The 19,328-nt window shown below is 37.9% G+C and overlaps 1 protein-coding gene across 1 annotated transcript in view; it reads right to left on the reverse strand.

Annotated features, from left to right (window-relative positions):
* LOC126416075 (protein unc-80 homolog) overlaps window positions 1-19,328 on the reverse strand; it is a 1,008,688-nt gene that overhangs the window by 431,246 nt on the left and 558,114 nt on the right. Inside the window, exons 31-32 of the mRNA XM_050083557.1 lie at window positions 19,093-19,181; window positions 11,332-11,497 (exon numbers count right to left, since the gene is read on the reverse strand). Coding sequence (XP_049939514.1) covers window positions 11,332-11,497; window positions 19,093-19,181 — 255 coding nt within the window. The remainder of the gene's footprint in view (window positions 1-11,331; window positions 11,498-19,092; window positions 19,182-19,328) is intronic.

Below are 19,328 nucleotides of genomic sequence, written 5' to 3' on the forward strand. Positions count from 1 at the left end.
CACCATCTGATATTAAAATCAATACAAGCAGTAATGAAGTAACTCAGCAATGAGCAACAATTACTGCCATGAGAAGCAGGAGGAAATTTCACAAGTGATCATATTTTATTATGGCCTTCTGACACAGATGGTTATCCTCCTGCAAGATGCCGTCACTGTCAGCAAGACATCAAGTCTGAAGGGATGCAGATGGCATACTATAATGTTCATCTAGCCCATAGCCATCATTGTGTATTAGATTCCTACCACAGGTTCCATGTGCAAGCCCACGTGAATGTCTCTTCATAGCATAATACTACCCCTTTCCCCCTATCCCACCCCCAGCTTGTGCATGTGGCATGGTGCAGGTTTTGTGTAGCCCTTTTCGTGGATAAGCGTACCTGGGTTTGACCTTCAATCTAGTGTAAGATGGTGTGATGCATTCAACTAGGCAACATGTTTCCATTGCCCCATTATCCAATCTCAACAATTCTATGCCCACTGCAATTTTAACTGATGATGTAATTTGGTTAACATGGAAAGACAACAGGGTCATCTACTGTGGAGCCCCATGCTAAAGAATGTCTGCTGAACAGCATGCTCTGAAACATTTGTGCCTGCACCTGTGTTGAACTCTGTCGTCAGATCTGCCTCAGATTGCCACTCTACAGGTTGACCAAGCGTTCGAACTCCATGGTCTGTGATGAGGCACAGACAGCCAACATTGTATCACCTGTGATTCGTAAGCTCCTCCTGGCATACTCCATGTCAAAATAGTTCATGGGTGAACTGCCAGATTCCAGTGTCTAATGGGCAAACTACTACATTTCCAACATCATGCACACTGATGATATGGCTGCTGGGGCACTGCTGCCCTGCTCTTATCTCCTCGATGGGAGAAGTGGGGGTATGGATGTTGGGTGCAGATAGCAACAGAGCAGCTGATCAGAGGAATGGGGGAGGAAATAAAGGCTGGGTGCCAGCCATTCATCAATCAGTTCATCAGCAAGTCTGATGATGCCACTGTGTTCGTTTGTCGAAGTATTGTGCCCACTGGACACTGACATGTGGGAGTTTGCCCATGAGCTATTTCAACATATTCTACCTACTTGTGGTTTCATCATCCTTCAATTACTTTACACAAATTCTCACAACAGTAGCATATGAACAGCTGACCAGCTTGCCATTTCCGAGATGTCCCTTCCCAGGCTCCAGACCATAACAATGTGTGCTTTGTCAAAGTCAGTAGTGTCAGTGAATTTCCACATTTACAGATTATACTATTATTATAAGGATTCCCCATTCATCTCTGTTCTGTTTATATACTTTTCTTACCATAGCCCACGACCACGTCACCAGGTGGCAATTTATTCTCACGGTGGACAGTAGTCACAAAGTTTTGGCTCATAAGTCCAGATTTGACATGCAATAGATAACACCTAACATCCACCACATGAATCCACTTCTATGGTAAAACTTCTGACAGTCACCTCCACATGAAAGGTATCAGATATTCTCCAACTTGTACTTCTCAAGATGAGGATGTCATTTGAATCTAAAAATTATTTTTGTGTGACTGGTATCACAATCAACACTTAAGAGACTATGCAGATTGGAACACCAATTTCCCCTAGTATCACCACTATCTCTGTATCTCTCTCTCTCTTATTTTCTCAGCGATGACAGGCACTTTAGACCATACACTGAATCAACGATCTGCTTCTACTGCCTTCTATCTCTTGCAGCCTCTCTCCACCGTGTGGAAATTCCTAATGCTGCAATGTCCTTCTCTATGTCATCTTTCCACCTGGTACGGGGTCGGTCCAATGGTCTTGTTGCCTGGAGAGTGCCTTCAAATGCTTTCTTGGTTATTCTGTTGTTTTCCATTCTAGCCAAGTGTCCAGCCCATTGCAGTCTCCTACTTTTTAATTTCTGGATGATAGTGGGTTGATTCATTAACTGATAAATTTCATTGTTCTTTCGAATCCTCCATACACCATTCTCCAACACAGGTCCCCAGATTTTTCTCATTTCTTTTCTTTAGAAAACATTCTGTGTCCAGCTTTCTGAACAATAAAGTACTATGGGGCACATGATAGTGTTGTATATCTACATCTTTGTGGTGATTGACAAAGCTTTACTTTTGGGTGGGTTGCTTAGTGAGTACAGACATCTTGACCCTGAGGCAATTCTTTCATTTATACCCATTGTTATGATATTTTTACTGTTGAAACATGATCCAAGGTATTTAAACTGGAGAACTTTTCTGAATTTAGAACCCTGGTCAATTTCAAAATAAGAATTTGGGTTTATGACTCGACCTATTTCCATATATTCGGTTTTCTCTTGGTTAATCAAAAGCTCCATTTTGCTGGCACTGTGCCTGAGAGATCTGTACATGTCTCTCAGTTCTTCTTCAGTTTCACTCAGCAACACTATATCATCTTCAAAAGCCAGGAGTTTTACTTCACTGGGTTCGATTCGCAGTCCATTGTATAGATGTAAATTACTCTTCTGAACCACTTTCTCTAATGCAAGGTTGAAGAGGACACATGAAAGAGTGTCTCCCTGTCATAATCCTGTTTTAATTGGAAAGGTGGGGGATATGGATCCTCTGAACTTCACTGCTGCCTGGGAGCCATCCATGCACAGTTGTATCATCCTAATGATTTTACTGGGTATACTAAATTCTCGTAATGTGTTGTAGAGGCTACTTCTGTGGATGCTGTCATAGGCTCTCTGGAAGTCAATGAAGAGACAGTGGATGTTTTTTTTTTAAATTCCCAGTATTTCTCAAAGATCTGTCATATAGTAAATAAATTATCAGTTGTGGAACGGTTTGTTCGAAATCCAGCCTGGTAATCTTGAATAATGTTTTCTGCGTAAGGTTTAAGTTTTTCCAGAATTATCATTGACAGGATTTTGTATGTTATGTTCAGCAAACTGATTACTCTGTAATTTCCACATTCCATTCCGTTCCTTTCTTGTGTACTGGACAAATTATTGCAGTTTTCCAATCTTCCAGTGGTGTTTCAGTTTTCCAGATCATTGTGATAAGATTATAAATTTCTTTGTGTAGTTTACTTTCATCCTCTTTTAACATCTCTGCTGATACCTGGTTCTTGCCTGCTGCCTTGTTGTTTTTGAGCTTTTCAATGGTGTGGATCACTTCTTATTCTGTGATTCTACATTCGTCATTGTTAATGCTGTCACTCTCAGACATTTCATAACTGAAGGTTATGTGCGGATCAGTGCAATTTAACATTTCTGAGAAATACTCTTTACATCTTGGATATCTTGCAGCTGCATTAGCATATTTTGATTTTTATCTTTTATGAATAGTTTTTCACTTTGATAACATCTCTTACTTTTCTTTGTATACCGAAACAACTTCTTTGAGTTTCCATTGCTGCTTTCCACTTCTATAGATTCTAGTACTCCAGTTAGATATTCCCTTTTCTCTGTTCATAAAACTCTCGCTGTTTCTCTTCTAACTGCCTTGAAGATCTCTCTCCTGTCCTCACTCTCCTTAATATGCAACCACAGTATCCTGGCTTATTTCCTCCTTTCTACTGACTCTCCTTAATATGCAACCACAGTATCCTGGCTTATTTCCTCCTTTCTACTGCTCTCTGACACTTTTTATTGAACAATTTCAGTTTCTTCATTTTCTTTTTCTTGCCCAGTGTTTTTTTCTGCTGCATGTGTTACTACAGTCTCTATTCTTTCCCAAGCCTTCTCGACACTATTTTCCTCCTCAGCTTCTTGCAATGCTGCAAATCAGTTATTTATTTCAATCGCATAGGCTTCTTTTGGTTGCTGATTCCAAATCATCTTGATTTTCATCTTTCCTACCACTAGGAAATGATCTGAATGTTCTGACATCTCTTACAAATGAAGTGAAATGTTGATCTGTCATAACAAGGCCAATCTGATTTACTGTTTTGCCATCTTTGTGAGGGAACATCGTCGAGCAAATTCTCATATTCTTTGACAGTGCAAAGTTGATCATTTTTAATCCATTTTCATTTGTGGTCGAGTGCTTGCTATGTTTTCCTATTGTGGGATGAACATATCTTCTTTACCTATTTTTCCATTAAAGTCCCCTAAGATAATTCTCATATTTCTTGTTGGAGTACTTTCAACTACTCTATCTAATTCTTCATAGTACTCAACTTTCTAATCCTCAGTTGAATCTTCAGTCAGTGCATGGACATTTATGAATGTTATATCACACCACTGGTGTTTGATCGTCATGTAAGACATTCTTTTGTTAATGGGATGGAATTCCTTAACCCAGTTAACAATCCTGTTCTTAACAGAAAAACCAGTACCAAAGTCATGTTTTTCATCTCCCCCATAAAAAATGACACAATTATCCTCCATGTGTATCCCTTCTCCAAGCCACCTAACTTCCTGTAGAGCTACAATGTCTGTCTTGTGTGTTTTTAGTTCAGATATCAAAGTCGCTGCTGCACCTGGTTTATTAAGACTACAAACGTTCCATGTCACGAATGTGAAGCAGTGTTTCTTGTTTCCATCTCACGCATTCCATTTCCTTTGAGTCTATTATCCAAGGCAAATCGCTGATATGAGCCAGTAGGTATAGAATCCCCTGGCCGCGTTACGAGCTCTGTGCAGGTTAAGCTTGGTGATGGGGCTGCCACCTCAAAGCTTCCAAGCTCACTGAGTAATATTTTGGATTACCAGGCTCTGAGCTCTGCCTGCCCCATAGAGATGCCTTCTGCCTCTTCTACCGTTGGAATGCTATAAAAACATTCTCTTTTGGCATCCGAGCCATTGACTCTGCATCACCTAACACAACAACTTACAGAATGATTTTGGACTTGTAGACCTAAGCATATAATTGGGTGTCTATTTCAATAGAAATCTTCTGAACTATCCACAAACTGCCTGTAAGGCAAATGTGTACTATACACCTGTGATAGGTCACTTTCAATCTAGGCAAAAAGGGATTCACACTACATGAGGAGAAAGTGTGTGTGTGCAATCATATTTTGTTAACATTGACAAAATATCTTAAAATACAAAATAATCACATGAAAACAAAGTATAAAAGTTTGGTTGATTATTCAACCAGCAGGAAGAACAAACAGTTTCCTCCAAACTATACTGTCTAACAAAAAATGTGAACCACCCAGAAGAACAGGAGCAAACAAAATTAAACTTCACATGTTGAGAGATTATGTGATGTCATTTCACTGATTATAAAAAGAGTCAAATCCACAAATGACTTGGCAGGGTAGTCCATTTATTAGCAAGATAATGCACCCCCTCTGGTCTGGATGCATGCACTGATCTGGTTTAGAAAGTTGTCATAAAGCCATTTTATCCTCTCCAATGGCAGGCAAGTGTTGTAACTACAATAGAACTTCGATTTTAAGTCCCCCAATTTTATGTTTTTCACTATTCTACACCATAAATTTGTAGCCTTTGTGAAACCCCATAAGATCAGTGCTAAAAATTCCCCAATTTTAGGTTTTTTCCTAGTAAGGTTTACCTCAATTCTACATTCTTACTCACCATCTTGCTTGACTTTGCTGTTTTTATTCCTATTGATGTCTCATGTGACAGAACGAGTTATAAATGGCACAAACGACAGACTGTTTACAACACAGGTGGTGGCAGAGTTAGGAGAATATTTTAGGTCATTGTGGAGATGGGAGATGTTGACATAATCCATGATTGGCATTGCCAACACAACTTGCAACGTTTAACTTTATCATGCAATTACAATACAACTATTGTTAGGTTGCAATGGAAAAACAGTGCAAATTGTTCCAGACCAACCCATTATCTTTTCTTGTGCCACTTATAACTCAGACTCATCTTCTTTAATGTATTTTCGATGTACTGTATTCAGTAACAACAGCGATTCTCAACCTTTAAATTCAAACACTGAGTCTCGAAGAATATGCTCAGTCATAATCATGAAAATGTCGGTCATTTCCAGCTAGTGAGCTCTTACTGGCTGGTGACTTGTTACGTCACCAACTGTCAGTGCAGCCACCATTACATGTGCTAGTATGACTACCACACTAGCACATGTAATAAATTTACAGACCTTAGCTTATGAAACATTCAAAATTCCTGAAGTACTGGATTATAATGTATTAAGAGGCTCAGAAGCTATAAATCAAAGCTGGTGTGAGAATTTCATTCTCCTGCTCCTAGGCAGCAATTTTACCAACACTCATAATGTCAACTGACATAACCAAATCTCCAAGCCATAAACAAACAAGAAAGAAATTTCAAAAGTTTACATCATATTATAGACCTGTTATGAAAAAAAGTGGGCTTTGCCATTTGTAATACTGTAGGGTACGTAATTGAAAAGAGTATCACTTTTGCTAATGATATACGAGGTATTTAGGCCATTTCCCAACACACTATTGCCACAAATTATACATTAAAACACTGAGTTTTGAGGGTTCTTTCATTTTATATTCACCTAAAAAATTTATAGCCTTCATTGTGAAATAAAATGATAAGTGTGAAATATGGTGAAAACTGCTGAATTACAACAACTCATATATTTGTTTTCCATCTGCAGACAATAGCTGTATAGCATAGTGTCATCACACTAATGCAGTGGCTTCTAGCATGTAGAGTGATAAACAGCAAGCTTACTTGGCAGCTTTTACAAAAGTAGCTGATGTGATTGGTGTTACAGCAAATGGACTGACCATGGCTTCCACTTAGGTTTAATTTATATAGTTAAACGTCATATGCACTTCACTATTGTGCATTGTCCGCAGCTCGTGGTCTTGCGGTAATTTATATAGTTAAACGTCATATGCACTTCACTATTGTGCATTGTCCGCAGCTCGTGGTCTTGCGGTAGCGTTCTTGCTTCTTGCGCACGGGGTCCCGGGTTTGATTCCCGACAGGGTCAGGGATTTTCTCTACCTTGTGCTGACTGGGTGTTGTGTGTCTTTCATCATCATTGACTCGCAAGTCGCCGAAGTGGCGTCAACTAAAAAGGACTTGCAATACGGCGGCCGAACTTCCCCAAATGGGGCCTCCCGGCCAACAATGCCATACGACCATTTCATTTATCATTGTGCATTAATTAATACAGTAGTTCGGCTCAGAGCCTGTTGACAGTATTGTGCCTCTACTGACTGCAGCCAATGTAGGCCACTTCATTTGCTATGTGCAGCACCACAATTAACAGGACATGTTCAGAGACAGTTTCTCATCTTTTTATCAGTCCTCAATAGTGTTTTATGCATCGTGATGGCAGACAGAGTGTTATAGATGTAACAGATTGCTGGGACAGAGAAACACTGAAATCACAACAGGCTTAACTTTTATTTCAGATTTACTGGTATAAATAAGTATGAAATGTGGATAAAAACTGGTGTATAAATACATGCTTTCATGAAACCTGCCTTGTTTACGCTTCAGCAAGTGACAAGTTCGAAGTGCAAATGGTGTATGTTGGCAATACTGCAGAATGCTCCACTTCAACTATAGAGTGCAATGAACAAGGAAAAGTTTGCAAGCAATACACTAGAAGCCACTGCCATCACATCGCCAATGTATGCTGTACTATCAATGGCTATAGATGGAAAAAACACACCCCAACATGTTGCATTCTGATGCCTTTCACCGTATTTCACTGTCTTCAGTTTAATTCATCATGTTCATCAATGTTTGCTTTTTTCTGGGTATGCACAAAGGAAAGATCTCTCAAAAACATGTATTTTGATGTATAATTCGTGGTCATAGCATGTCGGAAAATAGCTCAATTACCTTGTACCCATACAAAAATTTCAATTTTTTAACCAGTTTATACCTCAGGTTATATACCTGTGATTTTTTAAGGACTGATGAAATTCATTACTGCAAAGTATTGTAAAAACATTGCACTGTACATTTAATTTTCTTCACTTATACAGATTGTATACAATATATTGAAGAGGATTATGCTTTTTAATAATATTTGCCAATTACATATGTTTTTGCTCGTATTTTGGGGTTTTAACATTTTCCTCAATTCTGCATATTCCTCATTTTGCCTTTTTTAAAGTATGGACTGCTTGGAAACATAAAAAAAGGATCTTGACTGTAGTCCTGGTTATCCCAGATACCGGCAATGGGATAAAGTTGATGTCTGAGCCGGTCTCACACATATTCTCTTGTGGGCAGATACGGGGCTCTTGCCAGCCATGGGAGTATCTCAACATCATGCAGACAGTCCATATAGACTTGTGCTGTATGTGGATGAGCATTGTCCTGCTGAAAAATTATTAACATATTAGCTCCCAAGATGTCCATGGTGTACTGTTATGCCATCAAGTGTTCTCCCAATCGCTACCAGCCAGGACCTGAATCATACCTGGTGATGTCCCACATGGAGTCAGGAGTAACTTGTTTTGCCTCTCCAAAAAACTGGAAGAATGGGAAAATCCCACAGGTCACCAATGACAGTCATCCTGCTTAGTGCAGAACCATAGTTCACCACTGAACACAATGTAATGCCATTTATCAGCAGTCAATGCTTCTCAGTCACAGCACCATTTCAACTGCAGCTGCTCGTATTGTGCTGTTGACAGCAGACTATGCATGGGACAATAGTTCCCTCGTCTGGCTGTTGCTAGTCTCAATCCATGGTGTGGGATGACACACAACATTGCAGGTAGTGCATTAGTTGTTCTCGCATGGGAGATGCAGATGCAAAGGGGCTACAACGTGTTTAGTGCAGAAACTTGACGATGAGTACACCTGCTGTCAAATTCCCATACAGTTCAACATGGGGCAATTCTTACATCTAAATAACCCACAAATCTAGATAGTGCAAGCCAAATGGAGACCCACAATTAGGCCCCATTCAAACTCTGTCCAGTGCTGACAATGCTGTCTCACATGGGTGGGTGACACAGTGTTCCCTCTGTGTCTGATGCTGTTCATGCCCCTTGTATACTCTATGAAGCCTGGTGGCAACACTACACATGAACAACACTTATGCACTATGGTGGCCATTATACCTATCACAGAGCTTTGTAATCCTAATCACATACATACCCACCAATGCATATATGTTCAAATTTAAACTGATGGTCAACCATGTCTTCTGGGTGCTTCACCTTTTTTGTCAGGCTGTGTATTTTATGGTGTATTTCTGCTAAACACAAAAGTTTAAAATACTCACTGCATTTACCCTATTATTATTATTTAAAATGGCAGGCTGGTTCCCTTTTAAACTGTTCTGCCATTTGCTAGCTTATAAAATACAACTATTTTAGCTTCAATGCATTCGAAATAACAGCCAAACCGTTGCAAAATAAAGGTTTATAAAATACTGACCATGGTTTTGATGATATTGGACATAAAACCACATTATCTACAGTCAAAGTGGGAGTCATTGACTCTCTCTAATACATGTCACACACTTACTCAAAATGTAAATACATTATATAATATATTTGCGTGGTGATGATATGGATGACTAGACAGACAGAGTGACTTCCACTATGACTATAGATAATGTGATTTTATGCCCTACATCTTCTGAAATGATGGATTTTAAAACCATATAAATCATGGTCAAGGTTTAATAAATCTATATTTTGCAAATGGTTGGCTGTCATTTCGAATGCATTGAAGCCCTTGCCTGCATAGTTTCTGTTGTGCAGCCATGTTCAAAATCTTGACAGCTGTTTTAAATATCTTTTGCTAAAATCAGAATATCATGGGAATTGCAAATAAACAGGTCCTCACAATGGATCATCAAGCAATGAGTGTTAGCAATAAGCAGATCTATAAGAATTATACATCCTTCATTGAAGTTGGATGGACATAATATAAAGTTTTATTATAGAATTCACATGTTGTCACTTATTGCCGCTCAGAACTGTCTGTGTTATTGTATTTATTGGTAACTTTTTCAACAATGCAGGAAAAGACAGATTGCCACTTCCCATAAAGAGAACATGTCAATTAATTGTCTTTTAATTGTGCCTGTCTGCAAATTGGCATGTTTTCTTTGCAGTAAGTAGCAGTCTGTCTTTTCCTACATTGTTGATATTCCTACCTGGAGTTTCCACCATTTGATTTATGTAACTTTTTCATTCCACAATGAAGCAACAGTATGCAATAGGATCATTGCTACCTTATCAGTCACTTCATTCCCCTCCATTGCGTCATGGTTAAGTACCTAAATGAATGCCAGAATCTTTTCTTCTCCCTGGTAACAGTGATCTGAGAAGTATGAACAATTTTGGCTCCTGAATATAAGAGCAGGATTGACAGCACAGTTCTTAGGAACTCAGAGGATATGAAAGTTCCATTCAATACGGGTGAGAGAGTGGAGAATGATAACACTCATCTTAGCAAAAGAGACAGGCAGGCTAGTTGTTTTGACAATGTATTTATCAAGATAGATTAATTGACTAGTGACAAGCCACAAATGTCTTGGAATGTATTTGTAGCAAAGAAGAAGGGCAAGACCAGTGTAGTGAATGTGTTCTCCTTCTTCATTAAGGATATTATTTCTGGAATATTTACATTAACAAAATCAATTCATAATGGGTATGTTTATGCAGTGAGTCCTTGATGGTCCCTGTATGTTTACAATTTTTTTCTTTTGAGCATGCCTGTTTCAAAAATATTTATGGTTTTTGAGCTGCTTGTCACAACAATACTGCTCAAATTTGCAATGTTATTGGTTGAAAACTTCAGTGAGCACATTGCTTTTCACTATCAGTTTATTTCAGCTAATGCTCACACAATTATAACAGGTTCCATATGGATCCAACATGCATCCAGAAAAAGATCTTCATCTCAGACAAAGCCCTGAAGTCCCAACACACCCAATACAAATGAGGTGTGAAGGGTGAAACAGAAATTGCTGAAGACTCAATTGCAATACAACTCATTTGCACATAGGTAATTTCTTACAGAGGTTTGAATCTAGTTTGCAATTCAGGGAGTTCAGTTTTCGAGATAAACAACATTTCAACTCACCCACAATAGTAGCTCCTGAATCACGACTAAAAACTGTGCTATTAAAGGAATTCATCCTTGAGAATATAAGGTTCATCAAAGCCACACTCACACAGAACTGATAGCGAAATTTACTCAAAACAACTTGAGGAGGGGTCATTTATATTTATGAAATATTTGGGACATGGCCTGCAGTATCTTCCAATGTGCATACCCAAACTGAAAATAAAGCAGCTAAAGGTAATCCTAATACATTTACTAAATTATGAAATAGTTTTCTCTTTCTTTTTATGGATTATTGTGGTAAGCATGCTTCTTTTTATTTTTATATGGGGTATTTATAAATCACCTATACTAAGCAAGAAGAAGCTACAAACTTACAGTCACAGTCAATTTCTTTTGGTTCTTTGCCGGTGCGCCTCAGCTTTAAACTACGCCGCTTGAAAGATCCAGTGGTTCCTGCAGCAGTTCCCCTCCTCAAAAGAAAGGGTCGACCTTGTGGTGGAGGTCTTCTTGGTTTCTTATCATCACTCTGGCTTTCTTCTCCCTGTTTTCAATAAAAACCTCAATTCAAAGTAAAACAAAACAAAGAAAGATATAGTCTTCCCACCACAGGAAAAAGAAGGCTATGGTTTTACATTTTATGTATATGTTTGTTTATTTAATTTTAACAAATAAGGCACCTGTATCAAGGTAGAGGGAGACCAAGAGATGAATACACTAAGCAGATTCAGAAGGATGTAGGCTGCAGTAGGTACTGGGAGATGAAGAAGCTTGCACAGGATAGAGTAGCATGGAGAGCTGCATCAAACCAGTCTCAGGACTGAAGACCACAACAACAACAACAACAACAACAACAACAACATCAAGGTAGGGGTACAAACAATTAGTGTTAATTTTATGTAGAAATGAGTAGATATTAATTCAGTTCCCAGCCCACAATCTTTGAATATTTTTAATGATTTAGGTTTTTAATAGAAGTTAAACCGTCTCCTCCAAGGTACAATGTAGTTGCATGCATACAGTTGTTAGCATGTCTCGAAATTGGACAACAGGTGCCAGGATATGGTTGCTGCCATCAAACCTAGCGAAAGGATTGAAAAATAACCAATGAAGAAATGCAGACTGTATAGTCTTCTGTTTAGTGGTGTCACAATATAAATGATTTTCTGAACTTATGGCAGAGACCATTTTTAAGTTGAAGCTGTTGAGAAGGCAAGAACTTGAGAGGAACTCAAGTTGAACACTAATTACAATTCTTTTTTAACTTATGCTCCAATGCTCTGTTAAGAACATTTTTTTTACATTTATATCACGAAAAAGCTGCTATAAGACTTTTATTTTGTTGTGACTAATTTTAACTATTTCTGAAAAATATAATGAAAGCTGTAATACTGTATCACCAATGCATCTATTCTTCAGTAGACTAATATATTTTGTATCAATGCTTTGATTCTTCTTTGAATCCCTGGAACATTGTAATTAATGCACATTGTCCTGTTACACATTTTTATTCACATTAACAAAATGATCCATTGTACTACAAGTTTTAAAAAACCTGCTTGTTCCTTATCCTGACTGAAATTCCATGGCTTTTAAAGCTTCTGCTAATAATTTTAGAGAATTTATTTTAACTTTATTCATTTCTATTAAAACTTTATTCTGTGCATACCCATCAATCGTTCACAGCTTGAGTGTCTTATATACTGTATCTAATCTGAATTAAGTACCAAAAGTAACTATTTTCATTGTGAGTTATCTACATCTATACTTACATACATGCCCTGTACACTACTGTGAATTGCACGACAGCGGATGCTTCCCTTTGTATCACTTTCTTTCCATGCTGTATATGTATGGAGTATGGACTGCTTAAATACCACTGTACACTCTTCTTAGTCTAATCTTGTCTTTGTGGCTCCTATGTGAGCATTATGTGGTGGTCTGGTGGTCTGTAGTACATTCCTACATAATTCACTTAATATTGCCTCTCTTGAAACACTGTAACTAGGTTTTCCCAAGATAACTAATGTCTGTGATCAAGTGTTTGCCAAATTAGATTTTCAGTACCTTTATGACACTATCCTATGAGACAAAAAAACCTATGACCGAAATGTCGTGGCAGATTAAAACTGTGCTGGACCAATTGCCGGACCAATACTCAAACTAGGAACCTTTGCCTTTTGCAGGCAAGTGCTCTACCATGTGAGCTACCCAAGCACAACTCATGTCCTGTCCTCACAGCTTTACTTTCGTTAGTACCTCTTCTCCTACCTTCCAAACTCCACAAAGGCTCTCCTGCAATCAACTGTTTTATAGGGACGCCTAACAATGTAATATTTTAATCTTTCTGGGAAAACACACTGAGTTAATTATGCATTAAATAAGTGATTGAGAACATTACAAATTATAGGGTGTAAAAGTACAACTTCCTCTAACATTACCTTTATTCAACAGAAGTAGGTGATACCAAAGATAATTTCGAATTTTTAAATAGGTTAATATTATTTCAACTGTTTTCCTAAAGGAACTGGCATGATTTTATACACAATGTATTATATTTCAGGCTAAAATGTATAAAAAGAAATTACTTTATTTCCATTGCTACAATTGATAAATGCTAGCTTTGAATATACAGTTAACATTACTTTTGTTTTAGAAACATTTGAAATTATGAATATTTGACACACTTAAAATTCCTATTATTAATTGCACAATCTGACACTATTTATTATGTTTACTTCTGGATTCATTTATAAAATAATGATATAAGTTGGTGGACATTAATTTGTCAAGAAAATCTGTAAAATCTTTGGAATATTGTTAGTACCACAGACTGGATTAGTACTGGACATGCTTCTGTTGTGATCAGATTGTAGTGGGTCGAGAATTTTGGGGTAAATTCTAGAGACACTCATATTTCACTGTTTCGAATACACGATGTTTTAAGGATGAGTGTGTGAGAGTGGGAATGTGTCTACTGCGCCACGGTTTATGTGTGTGCAGGAACGGTGTGTGTTATAAGAAGACTAAAGTTATGGCAGTCTATCGGTACTGACAAGTGGTGGCCGCGCACGCCCTGGAAGCCATATGTCCATTACAAGGAGTGATCAAGGGCTTGTCTTTGGCAGTGAAATAGTAGTGACTGTTGGGAACAAACGAAATATGTTTTATCTAGAGACTCTTATACTCTGTTGTTTGACTTGCTAAGAGCAAGAACTGTTTTGACAAGGGTTATTAAAACCAAATGAGACTGTAATGATATATGTTAAGTACTAAGGTTTTCAAGATGGGGTTGAATTGTGCAACTTGAAAGCACATGTGAAACCTGTGTAGTTGTTTTATTGTGAAAAAGAAAATATACCGAAGTTGATATGAAAGTATTCTGAGAGTAAGAAATCATTTCAAAAGTAGAGAAGTAGTTCATTACCATTTCCCAAGCCAGCACGAAATCTTCAGAGAAGAAGCAATGTGAAGATCGACGCAGCCATCTGTTGTGAGAAGAAGATCAGCTGCACACCATACACAAATCACCCGCGATAGACGTGTGAGTCTTGCACCCCAGTTCCACACAGTCTCTGGTCATCAGGGAAATGTTAGAACGTGGCGACAAAAGTGACAGGACCCAAAGGAAGTGGGAATTTTACAACAGAAATCGAGATAAGAAGATATTGAGTTGCCATAGCAACCGAGAGTAACAAGACAAAGAAACCGTTATGCAGAATTGGATTCTGCCTAAAAGGAAAAACGGGTGAAAAAGTTAATAAGCACTGAACAAAGGAAGACGCAGAGAATAGTTTGACTAAGATGATTTGGTGTGGGGAAGTAAGCAGTCCTCACACATATGTCCATCCAGCCGACACCGACGCAGTATCCTGCCAACAACGCCAATGTGAAAATCAGCCACCGTCGCCGACTGCAACTGCTGTTCACCAATGCTGACTTCGCTTCTTCTCGCTGACACTGATGTTGCAACCGATGTTCGACGCTGCCTGCACACGTGCTGTTCACCAGTGGCGATTCTACATCTGCTCACCGACGCAGCCTAGACCTCTGCGACGGGTGAGCGAAAACCAATAAATGTTTGGTAAAGTTGAAAGAACTGTGGGACGATAAACTGTTGGTGTTGTTATTGTATACAATATTGTATTTTAGGTTAGATGATTATGTAGGTCGAAAAATAATAGAGAAATGGATAATATTCAGAAAGTTGGAGAAACTCCAGAACCAGCCATGGCCATGATGGTGAATAAGGAAAAGCCAGACTTGTCTGAAGTAATAAATTTAATCAAAGCTCAGAGTATACAATTAAATACTAGGTTAGATGAATAGAGAGCAGATTCAGCTTCTTTAAGACAAAAACTAAATGCTCAAAATGCTTCATTAGGACAGGAACTGAGTGTTTCTTTAAGAATGGAATTGAATGAAACTTTAAGTGCTCAAAGTCTTAAGTTAGATTCAGTAAATACACAATTGAACATCAAATTAGATGCTCAGAGTGAGGTTTTAAGTAGCCAAAGTGAAATCTTAAACAGTCAAGCAACAAATATAAGCTTGCTAAAGACTGAATTTGACACTCTAAATAATAAAGTTGAGACTCTGAAGTTATATTTACAGAGTGAACTAACCAGTCCTTGAAATACTCATGTTAATCAACTATGTACTGAATTAAACCAGAGACAGGATGTGCAATTTCAAGATTTAACTGAGAAATTAGAATTTGACATTGAAGATAAGTGTAACAATGTAGAATTGGAGTTTAATGAAAAATTTGGGTCATTTCAGAATGTATGTAACGTTACGTTTGATGCAATGAAACAAAGGCTACATACCTTAAAAGGTAGAGTAGAAAGACAGGATAAGCTGACCCCTATCGTCCATTCGCAAATTGCAGATGTCAGCACTCGAGTTGATGATGTAGAGAGAAATTTTAAGGAAAAACTGGCAACTTCAGAGACCCTAAATATAAGTGGTCTGGAGGAACAGGAAGAGAAAATGATGACAGAAAAGTTGTTGTGAGGGTAACCTCTGACAACTTGTCCACAACTCTCTCTTATGAGCTCAATGACACTAAGAAAAATGTCGATGAGTTATGGAAAGAACTCAAACTTGTCCAGGATAGAGTAGAAAATAGAATAACTTTACTTAATGTTGTCTTTATTAGTAAAATGTTAATTGTTTTGTTGTGAGTAGACTTTCACACAAAATTTAACGAGAAGTACTGATATGCACTTGCTCAAGTGAGGTCAGTTCCATAGGATCCGGGTGGAGCCACAACTGTTCTCCATGGACGTTAACATTCTGCGTTAACGGGTGGAGTGACGACCATAGGTTCCTGAGGTGTTTTTAGTGTTACTTCCAGATTAGTTTTCCTATACCAAATTCCCTTCAAATCTTAAACTATTCTGTAATCTATTCATAACCTCTTAAACTATCCTATCATGTTAGTATTTAAGTGACCGAATATGACTACAAGATTGAGACTTATTTAAGAGAATCATGAATAAACAGCGATCTCTAAACATAAAATGGAACGAACAGAATAATATTCTGGTAGAAGGTATAATATGATGATACTATGTAAACAGAGTGACTTTAAGACAGAATGAACAGAACAGAATATTATATTTAAGAATAATATGATATGAGGTGACTAATGAAATAACTATCTAGTGTATAATTTTCTATTTTTATAGAACATTTATACATTTCATGAGATGTGATGTAGATGGGAGGGTTTATATCAATTTTGAAAGGGGTGGGAAGTGTAGGTACAAACATGACTAACACTACACACACCACACCTTTCAGACAACCCCTGTAGACAAGTGTGACTGATTCTTCAACATCTGCCATTCCACAGGGGTTGTTAAGATTCTTTCTTTGGGGACTTCAAAGGTGAAGGTGAGAATGTCCATTCTGCAGATACCTCCTCCAGATTCTCACTCAAGTAGGGATCCTGGGAAAGGGGGTGGGAAGGGTTTCCTGTCTTCGGGGCTATCTTCTTTCACTTCTTCGACCTTAGCAAGTGTTTCTACTTTTTCCTTTCTTAATTCTCTATTGAGCACCAATCTATCTTTCCCTCTTTCCATATGCATACACTTCTATTGCTGAAGTCATTCTCAGTTTCCATGGTTTTCTATAACCTTCAAATTATTTTTAATAAGTAGGCCGAAGAATCAGGCTACACGTCTAACCATATGCATACACACAAACATACATAAAGACCCAAACAGGAAAAGTACTGTTTGAGATAATGTGAGAACCATCAAATGTTGTGGGGGGAAGTATGTGCACATAAGGAAGTATGCACACATTGTTAGTTACGCTGATGGTTCCACATCGCATGTAGGCATGTACAGGGATATGCTTATATATGTAAGGACTGAGAGGATTAATGTTTATTATGACAGTATTACATTGGTATGTGTACATTGGAGAAGGAGGTACACATTGTGGTTCATTATGACTATGCTACATCGTATGCCTAAGTGTACAGAAATATATTTGGATTTGAAAAATAAAAAAGGATGAGGATGATTTGTGTGTATGTGTGTGTGTGTGTGTGTGTGTGTGTGTGTGTATTGTATAGAGACTCTTGTACTCTGTTGTCTGACTTCTTAAGAGCAAGAACCAAAAGAGATTGTACTGATATATGTTAAGTACTAAGGTTTTCCAGATGGGGTTGATTTGCGAGGCTTGAAAGTGCATGTGGAACATGTGTAGTTGTTTTATTGTGAAGGAGAAAATATAGCGAAGTTGATATGAAAGTATTCTGAGAATAAGAAATAATTTCAAAAGTAGAGAAGTAGATCAGTATCACTTCCCCAACCAGCACAAGATCTTCAGAGAAGAAGCATTGTGAAGATCAACGCAGCCATCTGTCCTGAGATTGAAATGACTCCTTACCCTATCCCTTAAAACCCACATCCTTTCGTCTTTCCCTCTCCTTCCCTCTTTCCTGACGAAGCAATCGTTTGTTGCGAAAGCTTGAATTTTGTGTGTATGTTTGTGTTTGTTTGTGTGTCTATCGACCTGCCAGCGCTTTTCTTTGGTAAGTATCATCATCTTTGTTTTTAGATATATTAGAGGATTTGTTTTTATTTTTGGCAAAAACAATGTAATTTTCGGTTTTGTTGAAGTGGAAATTATAAAGACAGTGTAATATAGAAAAATGTGAAAGAATAAAAATTACAGAAACAGAAATTACTGCTCAGGCAACATTTCAGCATTATTTATATCAATTGGGACCATGAGAACCTACAATGTCAAAAATTTCGGCTTCAAGAATCAGCCTCTAGATGTGAAGAACTGTAGTCAAGTATGAGAAAAGAAGATAAGTAAAAAGTTTATTGTAAATCTTACTCCTCTTGAAGCTTATTAAAAGAGTTAATTATGAAGTGACAATCAACAACTGATGTGAGGGATGGGTAGATTACAAGGGCATCAAGTTTTGAGTGTCTTACTGGAGATGCTACCCAATCTATACAAACTTTTACTTTTTAGAGCCACGATAATCTTCTCCTTTCAGATGGGAATGTGAGATTAACTATCACTTCACTAAATGTCCTCAGAATGCCTCTTCAGTGTACTGTTTTGCTTTCTCTTCTGAACTGCTTGTACCAATTTTCTCTCCTTTTTTAAAAAAGTAATTATTAATGCTCCCATTCTCTTTAACAGAAATAGTATCACCTTATATGGCTTCTTCCCTACCTCTCTTTTGAACAATATTCCATACTGATTTTATTTTATTAATTGATCATAATGATCCTTGCAGGTTTGCAGGAGAGCTTCTGTAAAGTTTGAAAGGTAGGAGATGAGGTACTGGCGGAAGTAAAGCTGAGAGGATGGGATGTGAGTCGTGCTTGGGTAGCTTAGTTAGTAGAGCACTTGCCTGCAAAAGGAAAAGGTCACGAGTTCGAGTCTCGGTCCGGCACACAGTTTTAATCTGCCAGGAAGTTTCATAGCAGTGCACACTCCGCCGCAGAGTGAAAATCTCATTCTGTATGGATGAAACTTATATAAAGGAAAACAATGTCAACCAGAGAAAGAATTATTCGAAAATACAGCTGTTGCATTCAGAATTCCGTAAGCCATTGTAAGATGAACAAATTATTGATATTTAATAGTGATCCATTCTACCTGTATAGTGACAGTGGTGTTACTGCTTCCCTCAGATTCATTGTCAGGTTCATGCAGCACAAAGCTGATTTTTCTCTCTGCCTGCAGTCCTGTAACATATCAGTAAACACATTAACTCTAGAACTTTCTTCAATACAACTGACAAAACATTGGGAGTAGCAGAATTTCTGTTCCTATAGGCCTACATATAACTTCCACATAAATTAGATTTGAAGGAATTATGAAAAATTGTGTAA

Source organism: Schistocerca serialis, chromosome 8 (assembly GCF_023864345.2).
Source record: "Schistocerca serialis cubense isolate TAMUIC-IGC-003099 chromosome 8, iqSchSeri2.2, whole genome shotgun sequence".
In the NCBI taxonomy this organism is placed as follows: domain Eukaryota; kingdom Metazoa; phylum Arthropoda; class Insecta; order Orthoptera; family Acrididae; genus Schistocerca; species Schistocerca serialis.